The sequence below is a fragment of the Eurosta solidaginis genome, chromosome 2 (assembly GCF_040869045.1).
Source record: "Eurosta solidaginis isolate ZX-2024a chromosome 2, ASM4086904v1, whole genome shotgun sequence".
NCBI classification, from domain to species: domain Eukaryota; kingdom Metazoa; phylum Arthropoda; class Insecta; order Diptera; family Tephritidae; genus Eurosta; species Eurosta solidaginis.
The window spans coordinates 56,178,722-56,203,609 of record NC_090320.1 but is presented as its reverse complement, the minus strand read 5'-3'; the positions used below and the strand labels follow the sequence as shown (position 1 = coordinate 56,203,609).

Below are 24,888 nucleotides of genomic sequence, written 5' to 3'. Positions count from 1 at the left end.
GTTGCTTGCATCGAGTATGGGAGGGTGAGGATGGTCATTGCAAGAAGAAACTGATAACCGTTCCCAGGAAAATGATTCCTGACGTGCTCAACGAGCTGCATAATGATCCAAGCGGAGGTCATCTGCGAATCACGAAGGCGCTCGAGAAGATTAAACAGAGGTTCTATTGGGTTGGTTGCCGTCAGTCGGTCACTGAGTGGATTGCGAACTGCGAGGTTTGCAGCAGAGCGAAAGGGGCCAAACCCCGAAGTCATGGCCAGATGAAGCAATATAACTCAGGTGAGCCATTTGAAAGGATCGCTATGGATGTCGCAGGTCCATTTCCTACTAGGAACAGCGGAAACAAATATGTACTGGTGGTTATGGATTATTTCAGCAAATGGCCAGAGGTATACCCAATCCCAAATCAAGAAGCGGAAACAGTAGCAGAAGTGTTCATAAACAATTGGGTTGCAAGGTATGCTGTACCAACGGTATGGTGTTACATTCTGACCAAGGGAGAAATTTTGAATCAGCTGAGTTCCAAGAAATGTGTAAAACATTGGGCATTCGAAAAACACGGACAACTGCATTGCATCCTCAGTCCGATGGTATGGTGGAACGATTCAATAGAACATTGGAGGAGCACTTACGGAAAGTAGTGGACAAGTTCCATAAAGAGTGGGATACCCGCATACCATTATTCTTGATGGCTTACCAATTAACAGTGCATGAGACAACGGGTCAAACCCCTGCAAAAGAAATTTTCGGCAATGACCTTCGACTGCCAGCTGCTTTGAAGTTTGGGATAGATGCCGATGCGGAGAGAATGTCAAGAAATCCACTGGTGTTTTGGAAGAAGAACTGAGAGAAATACACGATCTGATAAGGCAACGAACAAAAATTATGAGTGACAAGATGAAAGCCAGATACGATAAAGCAATTAATTCGGAAGGTTTTCAGGAAGGAGATTTGGTGCTGTTATACAACCCACTACGAAAAAAAGGTTTGTCCCCGAAATTGCAGTGTAATTGGGAAGGCCCATACAAAGTTGTAAAACGGATCAACGATGTAGTGTACCGCATAAAAACCATTGGCAAACCACGAACCAAAATGAAAGTGGTTCATTTGGAAAGGCTGGCAGCTCTCGATCCGGACGATCAGACTTAGGTGGATGGCAGTGTGAAGAATATTAGCAACACTAAGGGATACTATCATCTCTAAGCCGATACTAAGCAGTCACTTATAATTACATAAACAAATCAATCATTATGTATACACATATGTACATACAGCAGCGGAGAGATACTTACAAAAGTATGCAATCATCAGCAAAGTAGTTCTCACACATTCACATGCATAAATCTGAGATACTCACAAAAGTAGGCAATCATCGGTGGAAGTATCACTCACATATACACGCGTATATGCTATGCGAGAAGCTATCAACGTGCATCTGTAATTTATAGCTGGTAACTAAGTAGTAAATTCTAGAAGAAGAAACGCCTAGAAGTATGCGAACGAGGAAACCGAAGAGTATAAAAGCAGCATAAGCTAAGGCATGAGCAATAAATTTGATTTAAGCAAGCTATCAGTTGCGAAGTATAAGTGTTATTGTGAAAGTAGTCTAATAAAGACCATTTTGCATTATTGAATATTGGAGTTATTTATTCAACAGTTTAGTGATTCGAACGTTAGCAGAAGGTTGCAAATAAGCAGAAATACCATAAATTCGTTACAATATATATAGATGTAGATAGACTGAAGCTAACAAATGTTTTTAACGGCGGCAGATTACTAAACGTCCAAAAGGCATAACAGCCAAACTCACCAATGCAGTCAAACTTTAGGTGTTAAAATAACCTAAGTTTGTACGGCAGCCATAGCTCTGAAAAATCCCATTTGTAAGGAAGGTGCCACGCCCCTTTATTCCCAATTCCACATTTTACTGGAGGAGTTAGGACTTAACGTCATATAGCTCCTTACCAATTTTCATTATCCTACCATTACTACATCCAGATATATGCAGTATGATATATTCCATTTGTATGGGAGAAGCCACGCCCCCTTTTTTCCTAATTCCACATTTTCTTGGTGGTGTTAGGGATTGATTTCATATAACTCCTTCCTGAATTTCAATCTTCTGGCATGTATATCTTCAGAGTTATGCAGTACCAAAGATTCCATTTGTATGCGAGGTGCCACGCCCCTTTTATATATCGAAATTATTTTTAGCCTAAAACCTTTGTGTTGATCGAAGGAACCTATAGCAAAAATTTTGCGATGATTGAAGTGTGGAGAATACGTTTCCATAGCGAACATACACAAACACACACAGAATTTGATTTTTATATATTTGACCCGGTCTATGAAGAGGTGGCTTATGACTCAAAAATAAAACAGCTGTTAACAGCTGTTTCTCGCAATTTCCTTTTTGAGTCATAAGCCACCTTTTCATATACCGGGTCACATATATAGATGCCATGATCTATTAGTGTGGCTGAAGATAGGTAATTTTATGAAAAGTACACCAAGAAATCGTGCACTTTCGTAAACCTATGCACATACGAAACCTAAACCAATTCAAAATTCATAGGTCAACGTCAAATACTCGATTAGTAAATCGATTCACGTAAAAATGTCATAAGTAAATAATGGAGATGCCATAACGAAATGTACTCAGGCCCTTTGCTCTTTTCCCCATTCATAAATGACTTGCCAGATAATATTACATTCCCATACTATAATGTATGCGGATGATGTAAAACTTTGCTAAACTTTTTTATATTGCTTTGTTCTTAAATGTACCGTAAGGAAAATCCTATCCTGCGTTCTATTTTGGACCTTGAGCTAGCATAAAACGAAAATCGTCGCTAAATCGTCAACAATTAATTATGTATTTATGTTTTGGTTTAAACTTACCACATTTGAATTCTCGTCGCGATTCTCCTTAGAATCGTCGTTTTCATTTGATATTTCAACGCTGGTATTATCCTCTTTATCTTCGCGTTGGTCAACATTCTCATCATCAAAACCACACAGTTCAATTGTATCTAAACGTGATGTGGGTCCACAACTGAACCACTCTGGTTCCTCATTTTGATTACTATAACGATGATGATGATGATCTTCTTTAAGACGATCCCTTGGATTCGAAACAACTAAAAATCCCGATGTTACCCGTTTTACATAATTTGCATTACCATCGCTACTTAGCGCACGTCCAGGATTTTTCGCAACAGCTGCTAGCGCAGTTAAACTTGGTCTAATTGACGTTTTCTCATGTCTTATATTATCAACTTTGCTAGCCTCAAAAAGTTTTAGAAGTCTAAGTTTACTAGATATATCATTTTGATTTCGTTTGTTTGAGTTCTCTGGCATATCATAAGAAGATTGAGAGCTTTCCGTTGCTACGGTATTTGCAAATTTTACCTTAGGTATTCGACCGCTGCCAATACGACGTTGATTTGTTATGATAGCAGAGTCCTAAAAATGTATAAAGGAGTAACATTATAGACAAAATGTAACTAACATCTATATCAAAATAAAAAGGGCGTGAGTACGAAGTACTGGTTAAGTTTGACGAGTAATCATACATGTGTATGTATAAATAACTAATGTATTAAATTAATTTTAGCTCGCACAGGGGTTGAATATTAATAACAAGTAAGGAAGGTTAAGTTCGGGTGTAACCGAACATTACATACTCAGTTGAGAGCTATGGTGACAACATAAGGGAAAATAACCATGTAGGAAAATGAACCGAGGGAAACCCTGGAATGTGTTTGTATGACATGTGTATCAAATGAAAGGTATTAAAGAGTATTTTATGAGGGAGCGGGCCATAGTTCTATAGGTGGACGCCATTTAGGGATATAGCTATAAAGGTGGATCAGGGTTGACTCTAGAATGCGTTTGTACGATATGGGTATCAAATGAAAGGTATTAATGAGTATTTTAAAAGGGCGTGGACCTAAGTACTATAGATGGACGCCTTTTCGAGATATCGCCGTAAAGATGGACCAGGGGTAACTCTAGAATGCGTTTGTACGATATGGGTATCAAATGAAAGGTGTTAATGAGCATTTTAAAAGGGAGTAATCCTTAGTTCCATAGGTGGACGCCGTTTCGAGATATCGCCATAAAGGTGGACCAGGGGTGACCCTAGAATTTGTTTGCACAATATGGGCATCAAACGAAAGGTGTTAATGAGTATTTTAAAAGGGAGTGGGCCTTAGTTCTATAGGTGGACGCCGTTTCGAGATATCGCCATAAAGGTGGGGCCAGGGGTGACTCTAGAATTCGTTTGTGCAATATGGGTATCAAACGAAAGGAGTTAATGAGTATTTTAAGAGGGAGTGGGCCTTAGTTCTATAGGTGGACGCATTTTCGAGGTATCGCAATAAAGGTGGACCAGGGGTGACTCTAGACTTTGTACGATATGGGTATCAAATGAAAGGTGTTAATGAGTATTTTTAAAAGGGAGTGGGTCTTCGTTTTATAGGTGTTCGCCTTTTCGAGATATCGCCATAAAGGTGGACCAGGGGTGACTTTAGAATTTGTTTGTATGATATGGGTATCAAATGAAAGGTGTTAATGATTATTTTAAAAGGGCGTGGGGCTTAGTTCTATAGGTGGACCCCTTTTCGAGATATCGCCATAAAGGTGGACCAGGGGTGACTCTAGAATTCGTTTGTGCAATATGGGTATCAAACGAAAGGAGTTAATGAGTATTTTAAGAGGGAGTGGGCCTTAGTTCTATAGGTGAACGCCTTTTCGAGATATCGCCATAAAGATGGACCAGGTGTGACTCTAGAATGCGTTTGTACGATATGGGTATCAAATGAAAGGTGTTAATGAGTATTTTAAAAGGGAGTAATCCTTAGTTCCATAGGTGGACGCCGTTTCGAGATATCGCCATAAAGGTGGACCAGGGGTGACCCTAGAATTCGTTTGTGCAATATGGGTATCAAACGAAAGGAGTTAATGAGTATTTTAAGAGGAAGTGGGCCTTTCTGGACCAGGGGTGACTCTAGACTTTGTTTGTACGATATGGGTATCAAATGAAAGGTGTTAATGAGTATTTTTAAAAGGGAGTGGGCCTTCGTTCTATAGGTGTTCGCCTTTTCGAAATATCGCCATAAAGGTGGACTAGGGTTGACTCTAGAATGAGTTTGTACGATATGGGTATCAAATTAAAGGTATTAATGGGAGTTTTAAAAGGGAGTGGTGGTAGTTGTATATGTGAAGGCGTTTTCCAGATATCGACCAAAATGTGGACCAGGGTGACCCAGAACATCATCTGTTGGATACCGCTAATTTATTTATATATGTAATACCTGCCAAGATTTTAAGGGTTTTTTATTTCGCCCTGCAGAACTTTTTCATTTTCTTCTACTTAATATGGTAGGTGTCACAATCATTTTATAAAGTTTTTTCTAAAGTTATATTTCGCGTCAATAAAACAATCCAATTACCTTACCATATTTCATCCCTTTTTCGTATTTGGTATAGAATTATGGCATTTTTTTCATTTTTCGTAATTTTCGATATGGAAAAAGTGGGCGTGGTCATAGTCGGATTTCGTTCATTTTTCATACCAAGATAAAGTGAGTTCAGATAAGTACGTGAACTGAGTTTAGTAAAGATATATCGATTTTTGCTCAAGTTATCGTGTTAACGGCCATGCGGAAGGACAGACGGACGACTGTGTATAAAAGCTGGGCGTGGCATCAACCGATTTCGCCCATTTTCACAGAAAACAGTTAACGCCATAAAATCTATGCCCCTACCAAATTTCAAAAGGATTGGTTAATTTTTGTTCGACTTATGGCGTTAAAAGTACCCTAGACAAATTAAATGAAAAAGGGCGGAGCCACGCCCATTTTTAAATTTTCTTTTATTTTTGTATTTTGTTGCACCATATCATTACTGGAGTTGAATCTTGACATAATTTACTTATATACTGTAGATATTAAATTTTTTGTTAAAATTTTACTTTTAAAAAAATTTTTTTTTAAAAGTGGGCGTGGTCCTTCTCCGATTTTGCTAATTTTTATTAAGCGTACATATAGTAATAAGAGTAACGTTCCTGCCAAATTTCATCATGATATCTTCAACGACTGCCAAATTACAGCTTGCAAAATTTTAAATTACCTTCTTTTAAGTGGGCGGTGCCACGCCCATTGTCCAAAATTTTACTAATTTTCTATTTTGCGTCATAAGTTCAACTCATCTACCAAGTTTCGTCGCTTTATCGGTCTTTTGTAATGAATTATCGCACTTTTTCGGTTTTTCGAAATTTTCGATATCGAAAAAGTGGGCGTGGTTATAGTCCGATATCTTTCATTTTAAATAGCGATCTGAGATGAGTGCTCAGGAACCTACATACCAAATTTCATCAAGATACCTCAAAATTTACTCAAGTTATCGTGTTAACGGACGGACGGACGGACATGGCTCAATCAAATTTTTTTCGATCCTGATTATTTTGATATATGGAAGTCTATATCTATCTCGATTCCTTTATATATGTACAACCAACCGTTATCCAATCAAACTTAATATACTCTGTGAGCTCTGCTCAACTGAGTATAAAAATTCTGTAAGCCCGATACCGACAAATTATTGTTATTGTTGTCGACTTATTATGAAAACAAAATTATTGCCGAGTTATCGGTTTTTATCGGCATGTCATCTCCGAGTTATGTTATAGTTTCGGGTTACAAATATGTCATCGATTTTAAATTGAAGTGATATTGGTATCTGCTGCACAATAAACAGAAGTCTTCGACAACGCGACGATAACAAACTTGTTTTGAAAAATATCGACAACTTTCTGATATCAAACCGGTAATTTTTCGATAAATTCTCGAAAACAAACCTTCGTTATCTGTGGCAAATTTTTAACTCTTCGATAACAAATAGATAACTCGTCGTTAACAGCCATAGCAAACCGGTGTATCAATAGGAAATAAATAGCACACCCATAACCAGCATCATTATTATCATCCGTATTGTTATTATACTGCTCGCTTTCTTCCTCCTCTTCTTCTGTTTCATGTTCTATATATTTACTTATTATACTTAGCTAAGAAAAGCTCACAGAGTTCATTAACTTTGTTGACATAACGGTAGATTGTCACGGCATAAACTAATCGATCTAAATATAGACTTTCGTATACCAAATGACCCAAACACAAATAGGTGCCAAAACATTTCTTCCTTCTGGTACCCGCTACGGCGGCATCAATAATTTGCCAGTACTTTTGACCCGAAGTCATGGACGGTTTTGCAAAAATGCCCGCTGTACATCTCAAACACAAGTTATATATTTTTTTTTTGGGGCTTTGAATACTCGTTTTGTGAGTATTGATGATGGCACGGATATTTATGTGTCCGCTATAGCGCCAGGTTGTACTTGGGTAGTGATGTATTTCCTTGGTTGTATGTTGATTGCTTTATTGTGATGTTTCTGCCATATTAGGGTGGAGGTGCAAAAAGTAATATATTTACAGATAATTACAAAACGATATTGTATTTTACAACTTGATAGTTACAATTAAATGAGATTTTTATGGATTTTTTGTTTTGACAATGATATGTTAGATCACATTATTTGTACTTTAGTATATAAGGTACTTGTATAAATTTTTTTTTTCCGAAACCCTTGCATATTTAGGGTTTTTTTTTTTTTTTTTTTTTTTTTTCGATGTATAATGCTTATATATGTATATGACAATTTGGTAATTTCATAGCGCGCAGTCCAGTTTAGCTTTGTGCAGGAAGGAATTGAATTAGTTCATTGTAAGATTTTATGTCTTTTGAGTTTATGAGTTCTTTAATGTCTTTAAATTTGGAAAAAAAATGCTATAGTAGTTTCTCAATGACCTATGTTTTGTGCAATCAAAGATGAGATGTTTCGGTGTTTCTGTGACATTGCAGGTATTGCATATATCAGTGACATTATTGTGAAAACGTCCAAAGTAGGTTTTGTTGTATGTTCGTCCGATGATGATTCTGTTCAGTAGTTTAATGTCGTACGGTTCCATGTTTATTTTTTTGCTTTTGAACCAGGGTTTCTTTATCTTGGTGGCTATGCAATCAGTGGTACTGTCATCCCAATTAGTGCATTTTGTTTTTATTTCCTGTTTGGTTGCCGTCCAAAGCTCCTTCTCAATCTTCATAAGAGCTTCATCAGGCGTGAGTGCGATTGTTAAGTTTTTGCCTATAGTTGTTGCAGTTTTTGCTGCTATATCTGCTTTTTCATTAAATTTGATTCCAACATGACTTGGAACCCAGGTAATTGTAAGCTTTTGAATGTTAGAGTGTGCTACCAGATTGTGAATATTGGCGATAATGTAATTTTGTGTTGTGGCTGTTTTGAGTAATTTGATGGCAGCGAGGCTGTCCGTGAAGATTGCTGTTTTTGTCCAGTTGTTCTTATGGGCTAATTCGACTGCTTGTAGTATTGCTATTAGTTCGCCTGTAGTTGATGAAAGTTTGTCGTTGATGTTGAATAGAAAAGAGACATTTCTGGCTATATCATATACGGCGCAGCCTGTATTGGTATCACTGACTGAAGCGTCCGTTGAAATAGTTATGTAATCCTCGCTGTGTAGTTTTGTTAATTTTTCATAGTATATACCTTTGAGTTGTTCATTTGTTATGTTGTTTTTGGATCCTCCAAGTTCCGATTCCGTAAGCGTTAATTTGTTGTGTATGGTAAATGACACATTGGTGTTGATTCTGTTGATTATGTGTTTAAATTGGTTGTATGTATGACTGTAACTGGAGTTGATGGGGGTTCCATTTTCCAGATCATTTTTGAGTTCCGAGTTGATGAACCATTGTTTTATTAATTCTTTTGAAGTTAGCCACGTGGCCCTGTAGATGGGGGGTAATTCGCATGCTAAGGCATATCTAGCTAGTGTGGGTGTGTTGGGAGGGACCCCTAGACATCGTCTTAGGGATTCATTTGCAATTGTTTGCAGTTGTTTGTCGAAGCTTTTTGGTGCGTTCGCATAGCTGGTACTGGCGTATTCCATTTTGGATCTGATAAAGGTTTTGTAGATCTTTAGTCCAACAGCAGGTGCTAGACCGGCTTTTATTGTTGTGAGTCTATTGAGTAAATTCTTTGCGGATTTGGTGTTGTTTTTTATGTATTTTACGTGATCTTTGATTGATAAGCTTGCATTAATAGTTCGTCCGAGCTATTTAATTTTTTGCGTCTGTTGAATGTTTTCTCCGTTGATTTGGACGTTGTGATTTCTGTTGTTCCCTGTGGTCATGTACATGAATTGCGTTTTGCTGAAGTTAAATTTTAGGTTGAGTGAGTTCCATATTGCTTGAATTTCGTTGACTTTTGTTTCAAGCTTAAGTTTCGCCGTGTTAAGGTCGTTGTCGTAAACTACTATGGCAATGTCGTCTGCGAATTGGAAAACGTGTGTGCTTTGGTCGTTGATGCTGTGTAGCTTGGACGTATAAATGTTAAAGAGTGTGGGCGATAAGCAACTTCCTTGAGGGAGTCCGTTATTTACTTCGACGACCTGTTTAGTTAGTCTTCGTTTGAAGAAAAAATTGTGTATCCAATTTGCTATTTTTGTGTTGATGTTAAACTCGATTAGTATATTGTGTAGGATGTCGATATTTACGCAATTATATGCATCAGTTATGTCGAGTGCGCAGAGAAAGACTTTGTATTTGTTTTTCTTTTTGGTGGCTATTAGGTGTAGCATTTCATTCAAGCACATTGTGGCCGATCTGTGTTTCCTATATGCAAAACTTTTTGGAGGGATTATGTTGGTTTCTTCAGTGACTTTATTTAACGCGTCTTTAACCATCATATTTAAACTTTTGGCGAGAACTGAAATTAGGGAGATTGGGCGAAAGTTTTTAATATCGTTGAGATCCTTGTTTGCCTTCGGTATGGGAACTATTTGTATGTTCCTCCACGAGTCAGGAACTTTGTTGTTGTTGAACTGTGTACTGAGGGCTTTCGAAAGGGCCTCTTTTGATTCGGACGACAGGTGTTTGATCATGTTGAAGGTTATTTTTTCACATCCACCAGCTGTAGATTTTTTGTTGTTCAGAATTTTGATGAATTGGTCTATTTGAAACTCGCAGTTGTCGTTGTTATTGTAGGTGTAATTCACCCTTATGGGAGCAGTTGTTGTGCTTATTTGATTTTTGAGTGTTTCTAAATATGTTTGATTATCTTCTTCTGCCCAGTCATTGGTGCTCTTTTGTTTGCCTTTTACATTGTTAATGAAGTTCCAGGCTTCTCTGGTGTTGGAACATTTGTTTATTTCCTCTATTTTGTTGGTGTAGCTTTCCTTTTTCGCCTCTTTCACAGCCTTGACCCATTCTTTTTTGGCTTCTATAGCTTCGTTCATGTCAACAATTAAGTTTGTCTTGTTTGCTTTTTTCCTTTTGGCAATATGTAGTCTGTATAGTTTGTTGTGTGATTCATTCCACCATGCTTTGGGTTCTCGTTTAGTTTTGTTGAGATCAATGCTGATTGTATTTTTGATTGCTTGTATGTCTCTTTGTAGGTTGTTGAAGTCACTGAAGGTAATCGAATTTATTTTACTTAGTAACATGCTGTTTGGTATGAAGATATTTGGATTTTTCTGGATATTGCTTATGCTGATTTTGATCGGATAGTGTTTGCTGCCTCCTGTGCCTACTTGAATGCATTCCCATTTAATGTTATCCTGTGGTAGACTATTAAACGTTAGATCCAGTACTGAACCATTGTTGCTTCCGATACTGTGCGTTTTTGTCCCGTCGTTTAGACATTTTAAGTTTGTGTGTTCGATTTCCTTCTCCAGTGTGTTTCCTTTGGGTGTGTTGATACTGTCGCCCCAATTGCAGTTGCGTGCATTGAAGTTGCCTAATAGGATTACATTGTTGTGATTGCTTAGAAAATTCAAAACTTTATTGATTTCAGTTTCAAAATGTTCTGTTGTTCATGCTTGGTGGAAAATACGCATTGCAAATTATTGTATTGTTGCTAAGGTTGGTGGTTTTTGCTATAATGATATCTTGATTTGTAGTATATTTAATTTTGGTAAATTTTATGCCTTTCCTGAAGCCAATGGCTACGCCTCCGTAGCCGTCGTTTCTGGTTTTTTTTAAAAGATTAAAATTAATCAGTTTTTGGTTATTTGTTTGCTCGTCGTGGGAAAAAATTTCCTGCAAGCAAACAATATCGATGTTGTTTAAATTGTTAAATTGATCAATATATGATTTGTTAGCTTTAAGACTTTGTATATTATATTGTAGTATTTGCATCATCATGATTGTGGAGATTGTTATCGATTCTGTCCTTTAGATTTTTTTTACACATGTTCCCTATTAGCCTGACTAGGGGTTCATCAGTGTCTATTTCGAATTTTTTAACTAGTAGCGTGACTAGTTTTTCTATTTCTGAGACCTTGTCCAAGTTGGGGTTGAGGAAGACCGGTTGTGGCTTAGCGCGCGGAGTTTTTGGTTTCGGTTCATTTGTGGTGGTTTGTGTGGGTTGTTGTGCCACCCGACTATATTTGATTGTTGTCATTTTCCTGTTGACAATATTATCGTTGTTGATTGTCGGTGTTGTTTTTCGGCTTATCGGCGGAAAACTTTCTTCATAATTATCTAAGATCGCAAACCGGTTGTTGCTGTCGTTCGATAGATTATAAATGTCATACGCTTCTTTTTTTGAAATTTTTTTAATTGTCATTATTTCGATGATCTCTTCCTCCTTTTGCCATACGTTGCATTTTTTTTGTTCAATGAGTTGTGCCCTTCTCCTCCACATAGAATGCAGTTGTTTGTCTTGTTGCATTGGCTGCTGCATCCTTCCTCCTTCCCGCACATTATGCATCTGTTCTTCCCCTTGCATCCTGCCCTGGTATGCCCTAGTCTCCCGCAGTTAAAGCATTGCCGCACTTTGGGTATAAAGTGAGTTATTTTCAGGTTCACATAAAACAGCTCAATAGATTCTGGTAGATCGCTACCTTCTAATCCTAGTTTCACAGTAAAGGTTGGTAAAAACTTTGTCCTGTCGTCGGGGTCCCTCCTCATTAGCCCACACACTGATTTAACCGGAATGCTAGAAATAATATTCTTTAAAATTTCGTCCTCTGAGAACTCAAGAGGAACTTGTCTAATAACCCCCATTGTTTCCACTAAGTTCCGTGGTATAAAGGCTTTCATGTTATTTTTGTCTAAGTTGGAATTTTCTAGACATTGGTTTGCTTGTTCGAAGGTGTGAAAGTATATTTTGTAAAGGAATCTTCCTATTGCATTTATTTTTTTAATGCCGTTTATTTCAAAGTTTTGGATTTTATGCCATAAAAATAGGCCATTTTTCATTCGTTCATTGTTACACAGCGAACTTTTTGATGTGTCTATTAGGACACAGAAGTCACCTCTGTGACGTTCTGTATACTTCGCATTATATTCTTCTATTTTTTGACTGGAAGTTGGATTACCGTTTTCTGTGTTGTTAGCCGTCTTAGTATTTCTAGTCATTACATTGCCGTTTGCTTCTACTTCCATGTTGTTTTCATTTTCCGCGCTTTTTTTGTTTGTGTCTGTGTTTGACTTTTCCAATGTCTTGGCATTTGCCGCCAAAACTTGAGTGTTTGCCGCCAATTTGGCAAAAGTACCTTTTGGCCAGGCATGCTTAACGAACGAAACGATATCATTTCGTTACGATAATCAACGCTAATAAACGAACCGAAGTCACTTCGTTTCGTTTATTAGCGTTGATTATCGTAACGAAATGATATCGTTTCGTTCGTTAAGCATGCCTGCTTTTGGCACTAGCATGCCTTGTAGTGGTATTTGTATATTCTTAGTGTCGTCCGTTTTTGTTCTTTTCAGGTCGTCAACTGTACCTACTTTGGTACGTCTGTAATCTTCATTGCTCTCGTTTTTGGTTTTTAGTTGTCTTTTCCTCTGGTTTTCCAACTTTTTCTGACTTCGGCCTTCTTCAAACCAATTTGCGTCAGGCTTTCCATCAGCGTTCGACGTTTCGACGCCGTGGCGTCGGCCATTATGTTTGTGAACCGTCTAATGTGTAAAATTTGCACTTACGTATGTCATGAATTGAGAACTTACCAGTTAATATGTAATTTTCCCTTCACGCTGGACTGCGCACCTCACATAAAAGTTTTCTTTTTACGTACACTTATATTTATATGGAATTTTTAATTTTGTTATACCCACTTAAAATGAATTTATTGTACTTAGTTTACTTTAACTTTTAGGAGCAGCCTCCACCCTCGGTTTGTCGAAATGGTCAGGCACTTCAGCTTTAGTGAATTTCAATAAATATCGTTCATCTGCGCTGCTGCTTCGTAATGGTTAACAATTTTATAATTGTTAATTTGTGTTTGCTTAAATGTTTCCTCAGTAATTTATATAAAGTCGCGAACTAAATTTTCACACGTTGTTCACAAACTCGTTGTCAGACTTGCAATGCGGCACAAGTTATATGTCGAAAAAACTACATGAGGGTTTGATTTTTATCACAACGCAGTTTTTGACAATCTGAACACATGTATGTTGTTGTTGTAGAGATGAGCCAAACATATCTTTGAATCATTGCAGTTGGACAATAAATGGCTAATTAAACTTCCTTAACCCTAACGCCATTGTCGTAACCATACCCATATCCATAACCATCTCCAATGTGATCGATTAATGGTGCCTTAATTTAAAAATCGTGAAAATTTCATAAAAATGAAGAAAACGCAAAAAATTACAAAGATATTCCACAAAAAATAAGTCTCTTAGTCATAACGTATCCAAAACAATGAAGAAAACGCAAAAAAAGATATTCCATAAAAAATAAGTCTCTTAGTCATAACGTATCCAAAACAATGAATAAAATCTACAAAAAGTTATTAAATTCACCAACTCAAATATTTTTATGTTATGGATATGGCGTGAAACCAAAAACCAATTGGTTGGCTATGATATGGTTATGGCGTTAGCGTTATGGTATGACATTATTAATCGTTTACATTGATTTCCATAAGGTAGGTTCGATCAGCTGTTTCATCTGGTTATGGTTATATGGTTATAAGTCACCATTAATTGGGCCTTGAAAATTATTTGCAATCCCTGTGCGAAATCTCTGCTGCAAAATCCATGGGAATATGAGTTGGCATGGTACATTTATTATTTATTTTTATTATCGTTATTATTTGCCCCACTATAAATTATTGCAGGTCTTATTTTATTTACTAGATAGTATCTTGAAAATAATTTAAAGTGTGGTTTGTGTTTGACTTCACTCATTTGCATTGCATCTACATTATATAACTTACTTACACAATCATGATACCTTTCAGATTATCCAAGTTAATCATCAATCAATTAAAAATCTTACTTACTTTTGAACGTATTAGAATAAAATATAAGCAATATCTTACCGTTAGTTCAGGCTGTGGCGGTTGACTTTGTATGATAGAATCATCCAATGGAATCGTTTTATTTTTTGAAAAAGCTGGCATCATATCATTCGTTCGTGTCCATTGATATCTACGAATGCCTCCGCCGTTTTTATCTTCTTGCCTATTTTCTGACTTCCAAATATTTAAACGGCGTAAACGCACCTCTATTTCGATTACGTCGCAATCCACAATATTTGGTATATTATGTAGTATTGAAAAATGTGTTTGTTGTTCATGTAGAACATTCATCAAATTATTACGTATATGTAGTAATTGTGCCCGACTATAATGTAAAATGCAATTTGAAGTTCCCATTGATTTTGATTTATTAAGTTCCACACCGCCATTAAAACTACTAAATTGACTAATAAGCGGTGCTGATTTTGAAATTGATACCCTATTTGTCGAATTACATTCAATTTTAGGTGGTATATACACTTGGCGCACTTCCATTGTTGCGCATACCTTTTCATCATCATCAACATCCGCAGCAGCAACAGTTTGTGTTGGTGACGCATTTAAAGAACTGTCTTGCTCGCTAATAAGCTCCAAATCACAACTGGCTACAGAACAAGATAGTGTCTGCTGGGTCGATGGTGTGGAAGAACGTGCTGACAATAACTGATATGATACTTCTTCTTCCTCTTGGTTTTGTGGATGAAAAGTTGGTGCGTCAACTTTTAAAAATTTCTTTGATTTATCACCAACGGCGCAAGTATCATTCAAAGTAGTCGAATTTGAATTCAGTTGCAAATTCATCTGTGGTGGTAGCGTTTGCGCTATGGGTTGTGGTGGTGGTAGCGGTATTGCAGTTGTATATACAGTTGAACTCGTTTTATTACACATCTCTATTAAACGTTGGACTCTTGCAGCGCGTGTATCTAAAGCGGTTATGGATTTATTGCAACGCATTTGTAATGCTGATCTATATTCAACAATAGCAAGTGTTGGTGGCGGCGGAGGTGGTGAGTCTGATGAAAGAAGTGCATCTGATTGTGCATTTGAGGCTTTCAATGTATCGTCGCTATTTTCTAGAGGTGCTGATTCGGTTAATACTTTCAATATGCTTGTTGGAGATACTGCCTCATTGGCTTTCACTAGAGACTGCATCTGATGACGAAAAAATGATTTATACAAATACATATTACGTGAATTTATCTTTCTTTGCTACACTGTATGAAATTACACTTAAAAACAATATTTTAAATTTATTTTATGTATATTAAGAATTTTAATTTCTGTTGCCAAAAAAAAAGTTTATTCTAAAAAAAAATTGGTGACACTGCCAACAGAAAAGTCGTATGGCAGCAGAACTATTCAAATTTTATAGTGAAGACCATGATACAAAAAATGGAGGTAGTTCCATTCATGGTATAAATATTACAAGGTAAAACCGGTGAGAGCCGAAATGACGTTTAAAAAAATTTTAAAATTTTCACTGCTCCCACATTTTTATTTTTTTATTTTGGTGTTGTTTTCATAACAAAAATATAACAAACTGTAATATATTTGGTAGTTCTATGACAGCATGACACCCTTAATACACGTCCAAAAATATCAAGAGGGGTATCAAAATACGCGATTTGGATCCATGATCGCTAATCCGAAAGCGGAGGTAAAAAATTTTGGGTATGTCAAGAGATATTTGCAAAAGAAATTTTGAAAATTTTCATGTGGTTGTTGTAATTTTGATGATTTTGTGGTGCCCACAAAAAAAATTGTGTACATAAGTGTTTTCCGCGGATATAGTTTTGGTATCCAAACCGGTGTTGAACTCACCCAATGTAATTTTTTCTGCGCAAAAATACTGGTGTCACGCTGTCGTATAGAACTACCATATATTTTTGCGTTCTAACAATTATATTATGATATTTTATCCAAAACCGAATTTTTTATTGGTGGAAATAACCAGAAAATAAGAAATCTCAACGGTCAACCGCATTCCAGAATTTTCAATTCAAGAATTGCATTGTGGTTTCCCGCAAAAGGAAGAATCAGGCCACGATCCTCTTCTGAGGAATTTTCTTCAACAAATTGTTTAGAAATGTATCAGCGTCTGCGCGACGAGAAGAAAAACCCGACTTACCGCCAAAGTGTACGGAAGCTATACATATATACTAATAATAACAATCTGGTGCATATATTTGAGGATATTAAGGTCTAGCTTTCCATCCAATTCGAAGGCTACTTATCGTGTATATTTTTTTTTGGATAGGCCAACACACTAGCTCTACACCACGGCGGCAGACTTTGACCGTTCAGCCGGTAAATGCAGCCTCCACGAACTATCATACTCCAACTGGACGATGATGTTTAGCTAAGCTGCGAAGAGCTACAGCGTTGCTGACGTGGGAAAGTTAGGAAAAGCAGGTGGGGGAAGACTTTGATCTCTCTCGGTGCCCCCTCAGTTATCGCGAAACAGGGTTAGCTGTAGTGACTTGTTACGCAACGACCAGCATCTTCTAAACGGTTAAGCGCCAATTAAAAATGTATCTTCCAACCGTGAGGAAAAGGACCAAAACAAACCAAAGAATATCTCCAAGATCATCTTTTCCGCAGTAGCGAGGACACTTGAGAATGATGATCTCTTATAAAGTGAAGTTTCAGAATATTTAAGGGTTAAAGACGTATCATCCAAGTGAAGAAGGATGAATGAAAATCAATAGGGGTGGTCTCCAACATTCGTTCTACTTTCTCTTTGCAAAAATAGCACGTGTTGAGGCATCCATTATATTGGTAACTTATTTTTTTTGCCATATACATAAAAACTGATTTCAAAACTTTTCGAAATATTTTTTCACTTATTTCATAAGCTGTTTATTTTTTTGGTATTAAAAAAATGAAAATGTCAAACCAACAATTTTTTTGTGTTTACTTTGGTTTGGCCCATGGTGGAATAACCAGGTGAAGTAAGCCGTCAATAGTCTCGCTCTAAATTCTTCTTTGTTCTGTCATTCGGCTATCTGAAAATTTTTCACCAATGTTGTCCCCATAAAAGTGCGTTTTTTTGCATTTTTCAGGAGTAAAATATGGTAGTTTTAGTACTTTTTTCATCTAAGTGGATATGATTATTGACATATGTGAACTAGCGACAAATAGCACTCGTTAGATCTACAAAGGCCCAAGAGCATTCGACTTTTGTGTCTTTGAAAGAACATACGTTGAAATTCCTGCCACAATGAACGCAAAAGGAGAACACAAATTCATATTTTTTGTCATACAAAACATGTAAATAACAAACATTGTTTCATTCAAAAAGGAAAATATTTTTTGAGACTGAAGAAAATTAATTGATAATTTAAGCAATTTGAGAAAACTTTAAAAGCTACAGAGAATGGAACTGACAACCACAGCAAATTTAAGGTTTTTGAATTCGTCTTGCGTTACTTTGCATTGCCTGTGGATTGAGAACATTCTTAGTTCTATAGGTGGATGCCTTTTCGAGATATCGCTATAAAGGTGGACTAGGGGTGACTCTATAATGTGTTTGTATGATATGGGTAGCAAATTAAAGGTATTAATGAAGGTTTTAAAAGGGAGTAGCCCTTAGTTGTATATGTGAAGGCGTTTTCGAGATATCGAACAAAATGTGGACCAGGGTGACCCAGAACATCACCTGTCTACTTTCGTTAATTTATTTATATATTTTATAACACGAACAGTATTTCTGCGATGATTCCAAAGGCTTTTGATTTCGCCCTGCAGAGCTTTTTCATTTTCTTCAACTTAATATGGTAGGTGTCGCACCCATTTTACAAAGTTTTTTCTAAAGTTATATTTTGCGTCACAAACCAATCCAATTACCATGTTTCATCCCTTTTTCGTATTTGGTATAGAATTATGGCATTTTTTTTCATTTTTCGTAATTTTCGATATCGAAAAAGTGGGCGTGGTCATAGTCGGATTTCGGCCAATTTTTATACCAATACAAAGTGAGTTCAGATAAGTACGTGAACTGAGTTTAGTAAAGATATATCGATTTTTGCTCAAGTTATCGTGTTAACGGCTGAGAGGAAGGACAGACGGTAGACTGTGTATAAAAACAACCGATTTCGCCCTTTTTCGCAGAAATAAGTTATCGTCCTAGAATCTAAGCCCCTACCAAATTTCACAAGGATTGGTAAATTTTTGTTCGACTTATGGCATTAAAAGTATCCTAGACAAATTAAATGAAAAAGGGCGGAGACACGCCCATTTTGAAATTTTCTTTTATTTTTGTATTTTGTTGCACCATATCATTACTGGAGTTGAATGTTGACATAATTTACTTATATACTGTAAAGATATAAACTTTTTTTTTTTAATTTGACTTTAAAAAAAAATTTTTTTGAAAAGTGGGCGGGGTGGTTCTCCGATTTTGCTAATTTCTATTAAGCATACATATAGTAATAGGAGTAACGTTCCTGCCAAATTTCATCATGATATTTTCAACGACTGCCAAATTACAGCTTGCAAAACTTCTAAATTACCTTCTTTTAAAAGTTGGCGGTCCCACGCCCATTGTCCAAAATTTTACTAATTTTATATTCTGCGTCATAAGTTCAACTCACCTACCCAGTTTCATCGCTTTATCCGTCTGTGGTAATGAATTATCGCACCTTTTCTGTTTTTCGAAATTTTCGATATCGAAAAAGTGGGCGTGGCTATAGTCCGATATCGTTCATTTTAAATAGCGATCTGAGATGAGTGCTCAGAAACGTACATACCAAATTTCATCAAGATACCTCAAAATTTACTCAAGTTATCGTGTTAACGGATAGACGGACGGACGGACATGGCTCAATCAAATTTTTTTTTCGATCCTGATGATTTTGATATATGGAAGTCTATATCTATCTCGATTCCTTTATACCTGTACAACCAACCGTTATCCAATCAAAGTTAATATACTCTGTGAGCTCTGCTCAACTGAGTATAAAAACGTTTAAACAGCAATATATCGCCACTGATGTTTGGGAATGTACCCAGCCTTTTGTAGCAATATAGGAGCATTACATATATGGGTTTGGCATTTCCACAAAGTTTAAGAGAGTGATTTTAAAATTTTTTTAAAAATCAAAAAACCAATATGGCCGCCAAGAAGAGTAAATGGTTTTACCTGGTAATATTTATACCATGGTTCCATTTAGTGTGACGTTAGCCACTTGACTTTTGCGGGGACAATGACAATATCACCAAAAACAAGCTACCAGATTGAAAAATGTTACGAATTTTTCTAATTTTGATGGATCTCATATTAACGAATACGACTAAATTACTTTCGTAGTTATTTTAAATAAAAAACAAAAAACAACGAGCCCCATGCCTTGGACATATTTTAATACGAAATATCAGCCTAGAAAAGAATAAGTTTTTCGAGCTCCCGAAAATTGTTTTGGTGGAAGAAACATGGATCGAAGTATGCAAAGCAAGGGAATATAGCCCGTACGTTTGCTCAGAACATTTTGACAAAACATACACGTTTGTCAATTTTGCTCATAGCAGGTCCTTATAAACCGACACCGCAATTTCTTGATAAATTGGCTACAGGTCCACATTTTTTTGTTTTTTTATATATTGTATAATTCAAGCGTTGCGCTCTAGGAGGGAATTTTTAAACCATTTTTTATGGAGAATATTACCCTGCTCTGCAGGTTAGCCACTAGTTGTGAGAGTGTTTTTGCCCGTTGTACCAGGGGTCACCTTGGGGCAGCCCCGCCTATACACATTCTGTGCCCTTTTAGCATTGACATAGATGTGCAGACTTTGGAGGTACACTTTTTCTCAACATGCAATGAGAAATATTCACTGTAGGGGCATGATAATAAGGACATGCTAGAACAACAGGAATTTTCGTGTATTTTTTTCTGTCTAGGGATCAAGCTGGCATAAAGATATGAGTCATTAACCAATGCATGAGTCATTATCCACTATTTTTCAATAAAATTGCATGTTTTACTGTATTCTCAATCGATATGTATGCACATAAATCGTGCTAAAGCATATTATTATTGTCTCAGAAGGCCATTGCGTTTTCATCCTAAACGAAATTTCCATCCCGAACAGTAACGGTATGGAAACGCTTCTGGCAAAACAACAAACATTATGAAACTTCAAAAATGCCCAAATACGTCAAAAAAATTTTAGTGGAACTACCTTCTTTTTTGTATCAAGGTGAAGACTATAATGAAATAAATATTCAGGTGTTCTCATCCCGTTGACGTTTTCCCTTCTTCTGACAAGTTCGGCATGCATAATTTAGAGGGTTGTCTATCATACAGAACTGCCTTTGAGTTCTACTACGATCGTAGTAGATTTTACTATACGTTTAGAAATATTATAACTATATAAGCCGTTACTAGAATTGTTTAGCCATAAAGATTGACGTAAACTTTGTATTCCCTACCAGAATATAGAAAAAAATTTTGCAGAAAAATAATTTATTTGAAGAATTTGTACGAAAAATTAAGCACTCCAAATTTATTACTTTTGATATAAACGTAAATACTGGCATTTAGAGCTTCCGAAAAGTGAGGTTATGTTGTTGACATCACCTTTATTATTACATCATGGTGCAGAGACCATGATACAAAAAGTGGAGGTAGTTCCATTTAGTGTGACGTTAGCCACTTGACTTTTGCGGGGACAATGACAATTTCACCAAAAACAAAGCTACCAAATTAAAAAATGTTTCGAATTTTTCTAATTTTGATGGATTTCATATTAACCGATACGACTAAATTACTATCATAGTAATTTTAAATATTGTGTGTATGTTCGCTATGGAAACGTATTTCCCACACTTCAATCATCACCAAATTTTGGTTATAGGTTCCTTCGATCAACGGGAAGGTTTTGGGCTGAAAATAATTTTGATATATAAAAGGGGCGTGGCACCTCCCATACAAATGGAATCTTTGGTACAGCATAACTTTGAAGGTATACATGCCGGAACAAATTCAGTAAGGAGTTATATGAGGTCAATCACTAACACCAATAAGAAAATGTGGAATTAGGAAAAAGTGGGCAAGGCACCTCCCATACAAATGGTATATAACATACTGTATATCATATATCATACTATATATCTGCCGCCGTTAAAAAAATTTGTTAGCTTCAGTCTATCTATATCTTTTATAAAATCAAATTCTGTGTGTGTGTTCCCTATGAAAACGTGTTTCCCATACTTCAGTCGTCACCAATTTTGGCTGTAGGTTCCTTCGATCAAGACGAAAGTTTTTCATATTTCAGAATTACGAATTCTAAGTTTAAACAAAATCAATGATCGCATATAGAACCACGTTAATGGTGAAATGACGAAATATAAATCGATCGACATAGTTACAGATGAAGATCAAATTGCGAATTATCCAATTGAATTTCTAAACTAGTTAGAACCACCTGGAATGTCTGCGCATATACTAACTTTGAAAATTGGCTCACCAATCATGCTTCTTTGGAATTTAGACCCACCAAAATTGTGCAATGGAAACGGCCTTTGCGTTAAGAAATTAATGCTGTATGTAATCGAAACAACAATCACCAGTGGTAAAAGCGAAATTGAAGATGTGCTCATACCACGGATCCCAATGATTCCTAAAGATTTTCCATTAAATTTTAAGCTCTTACAATTTCCTGTACGCCTTGCTTTTGCAATTATAATCAATAAAGCACAAGGACAATCGCTTACTGTTGCAGGATTAAATTTAGAGGGTCCGTGCTTTTCCCAAGACCAGCTATATTTCGCTTGATCTAGAGTTGGAAAAATTTGTTTGTCTTTGCACCGAACGAAAAAACCAAAAATATTGTGTACCCACATGCATTACAATAAGATACAAAATAAAATATTTTAAACGAAAATTTTACCAAATATGCGTACATAATTCAATTCAATTTACAGAACATTAACCTAAATTATCAACAATCAAAACAGAAAAAATAACGCAACATTTATTCGATCACGGGCGTTACAGCGTACGCCGGGTATAGCTAGTACAATTTATAGAAAACAAAGTTAAAAGTAAAGATAACTGCAAATCCTTTAAAAACGGAGGGAATCTTGCGAACGATTTTCGATTAACTTCCCGATGAGCTAGAGACATGAAACTTGGGCCGTAAGTCAGAACCCGATGACAGTGCAATACTATATCAAAAAATTCCGCTATGTGGCGCATGGATCAAGATATTGAGAAAACTAATTTTAAATTGGGAATCTTGCAAACGATTTTTAACTAACTTCCTGGATATCTAGAGACTTGAAACCTGAAAAATAGTTCCAAACTCTGTGACAGTGCAATGTTTGATCAAAAGATGTGAGCTACGTAACGCACAAGTCGCACTATTTAGAAGCTTTGGCCATACCTTCATGGCTAGCCTCCTGAATGTTGCAGGCGTTGTAGAATTCCACCTCGTTTAAGGCCCAAGTCAATGCTCGTCTTTGCATACTTTTAGTCGTACGCGACTTTCACCACGACTCTTTTAGACCCTCCAGGCGTATGCGAATTTCACCACGATCAGCTGTGCAAATTAATTAGCTGATAAACGAGGTGGAATTCTCTTGTTTTGATACACATTTACCAGCAATGAAAATTCACCATATCATCAATTGTGTTGAACTTACTTCCTCAACAATTGTGATCATATTCACCAACAACGATTGCGTTGCACTATCCAGCTTCGCCAATTATGAGAATAATCGCCAAAAAGAATCATTCACCACATTCATCCTCTTTGTCCATCTCACCCGCTCCACCAATATCAGGAACACCGAACAGCTATAATAATTCGCCGATTTATATGTAGCACACATACATCTTTCTACAGTCACCTAAGCCGAATATAGATATAGACGTAGTACGTCCGAGCAACGCCAAAGAACGGGTAGCTATTTTGAACAAATTAATAAAGATAAGGATTTTCACTTAGTAATTACTTAAATTACTAATCAAAGTAGTAATTGCCTTTTTGTAGGCAGTACTAAATAATTGAAAATAAAAAGATGATAAAAAAATTTTAAGGACTACCTTTATATAAATTTACCAAAAAATAGAAGGAAATTTTTCCTTAAGTTCAGACATAGTCTTGTTGAATTTTGACTAAAAAACTTTAACAATAGCTCTTGTAAAAGAATTTTGGGATTTAAAACTATAAAGGTGGAGCGCAGTCTTTCAATTTAAGGCAATCCATGTACTTGGGATTAACTAATTGATTATTTTAAATTTAAACTCGCGCTCTACCTCTATAACTTTAAATCCCTAAATTCTTTTACAAGAGCTTTTGTTAAAGTTTTTTAGTCAAAATTCAACAAGACAATGTCTGTATTAAAGGAAAAATTGCGCTCTATTTTTTCGTCCATTTATATAAAGATATTCCTTAAAATTTGTTTGTCATCTATTTATAGCATTTTTGTAACACGAAGGCTTTTACGAAATTCACTTACTTACCTAACAGGCGTTTAGCTGTTTAAACAGGTATGACCATCCAAATAAGGTTAAGTTGGACTGGCCAGCCAACAAATACCTAAAATAGGCTGAATGTGTTCATAGCGTTACCAGAATTCGTTTCATGACCAAACGGAAAACTTTAACTAGGTATCAGGGCTCACGTTATAGAATTACTTTGTCCTCTTTGCAAATATTTATGTTTGAAATGAATAATTCGTAATAATTCGTGCTTAAGCTGCATGCAAACATACAACATGCATGCAATATGTGTGTATGTATGAGTTTTTGCATGTTTAATAACCTCGGCCGATTTGTATGGACGAAAGTTAAGAGATATCGCGCCATCGATTTTTCGATAGGATCAGGAAAAAAGTTCCACTACGCATACCCAAAAAAATAATTTTCGAGCCTGCGAAATTTTATTAATTTTTTTTTATACCTTTCATGAACATGAAATGGTATATTCATTTTGGTCCGATGTTTGTAACGTTGAGAAATATAGAAGATAGACTCACCATTAAGTATACCGAATTGATCAGGGCGACGAACTGAATTGATATAGCCATGTCCGTCTGTCCGTCCGTCTGTCTGTTTGAACGCAAACTAGTCCCTCAAATTTTGAGATATCTCAATGAAATTTGGCACAAGGGTGTATTTTGGTATTATATTAGACATTTGTCGGATCCGGTAGGATCGGACCACTATAACATATACATATCTCCCATACATCCGATCGTTCAGATAAGACGATTTTGGTCATTCCTGCCGCAATTTAGAAAGTATAAACGTGAAACTCGGTGATATATATTCTAATATATCATAGAAGATATCCTGAAAAATCACTTTGATCGGAGCTATATATAGTTATATCCCATACAACCGATCGTTCAGATAGAAAGATTTTTGGCAATTTCTCCCTTAATTTCCAATATAAAAACGTTAAACTTGGTGATGTTTATTCTAATATATTGTAACGAATTTACTTGCAAATCCTTTTATTTGCAATCTTCTGGTAAGTTCGAATCACTAAACTGTTG

General features: G+C 36.2%; 1 protein-coding gene across 1 annotated transcript in view; it reads right to left on the bottom strand.

The window, feature by feature from the left end:
* Positions 1 to 24,888, bottom strand: part of cup — a 203,027-nt gene that overhangs the window by 138,881 nt on the left and 39,258 nt on the right. Inside the window, exons 3-4 of the mRNA XM_067765374.1 lie at positions 14,409 to 15,539; positions 2,902 to 3,465 (exon numbers count right to left, since the gene is read on the bottom strand). Coding sequence (XP_067621475.1) covers positions 2,902 to 3,465; positions 14,409 to 15,539 — 1,695 coding nt within the window. The remainder of the gene's footprint in view (positions 1 to 2,901; positions 3,466 to 14,408; positions 15,540 to 24,888) is intronic.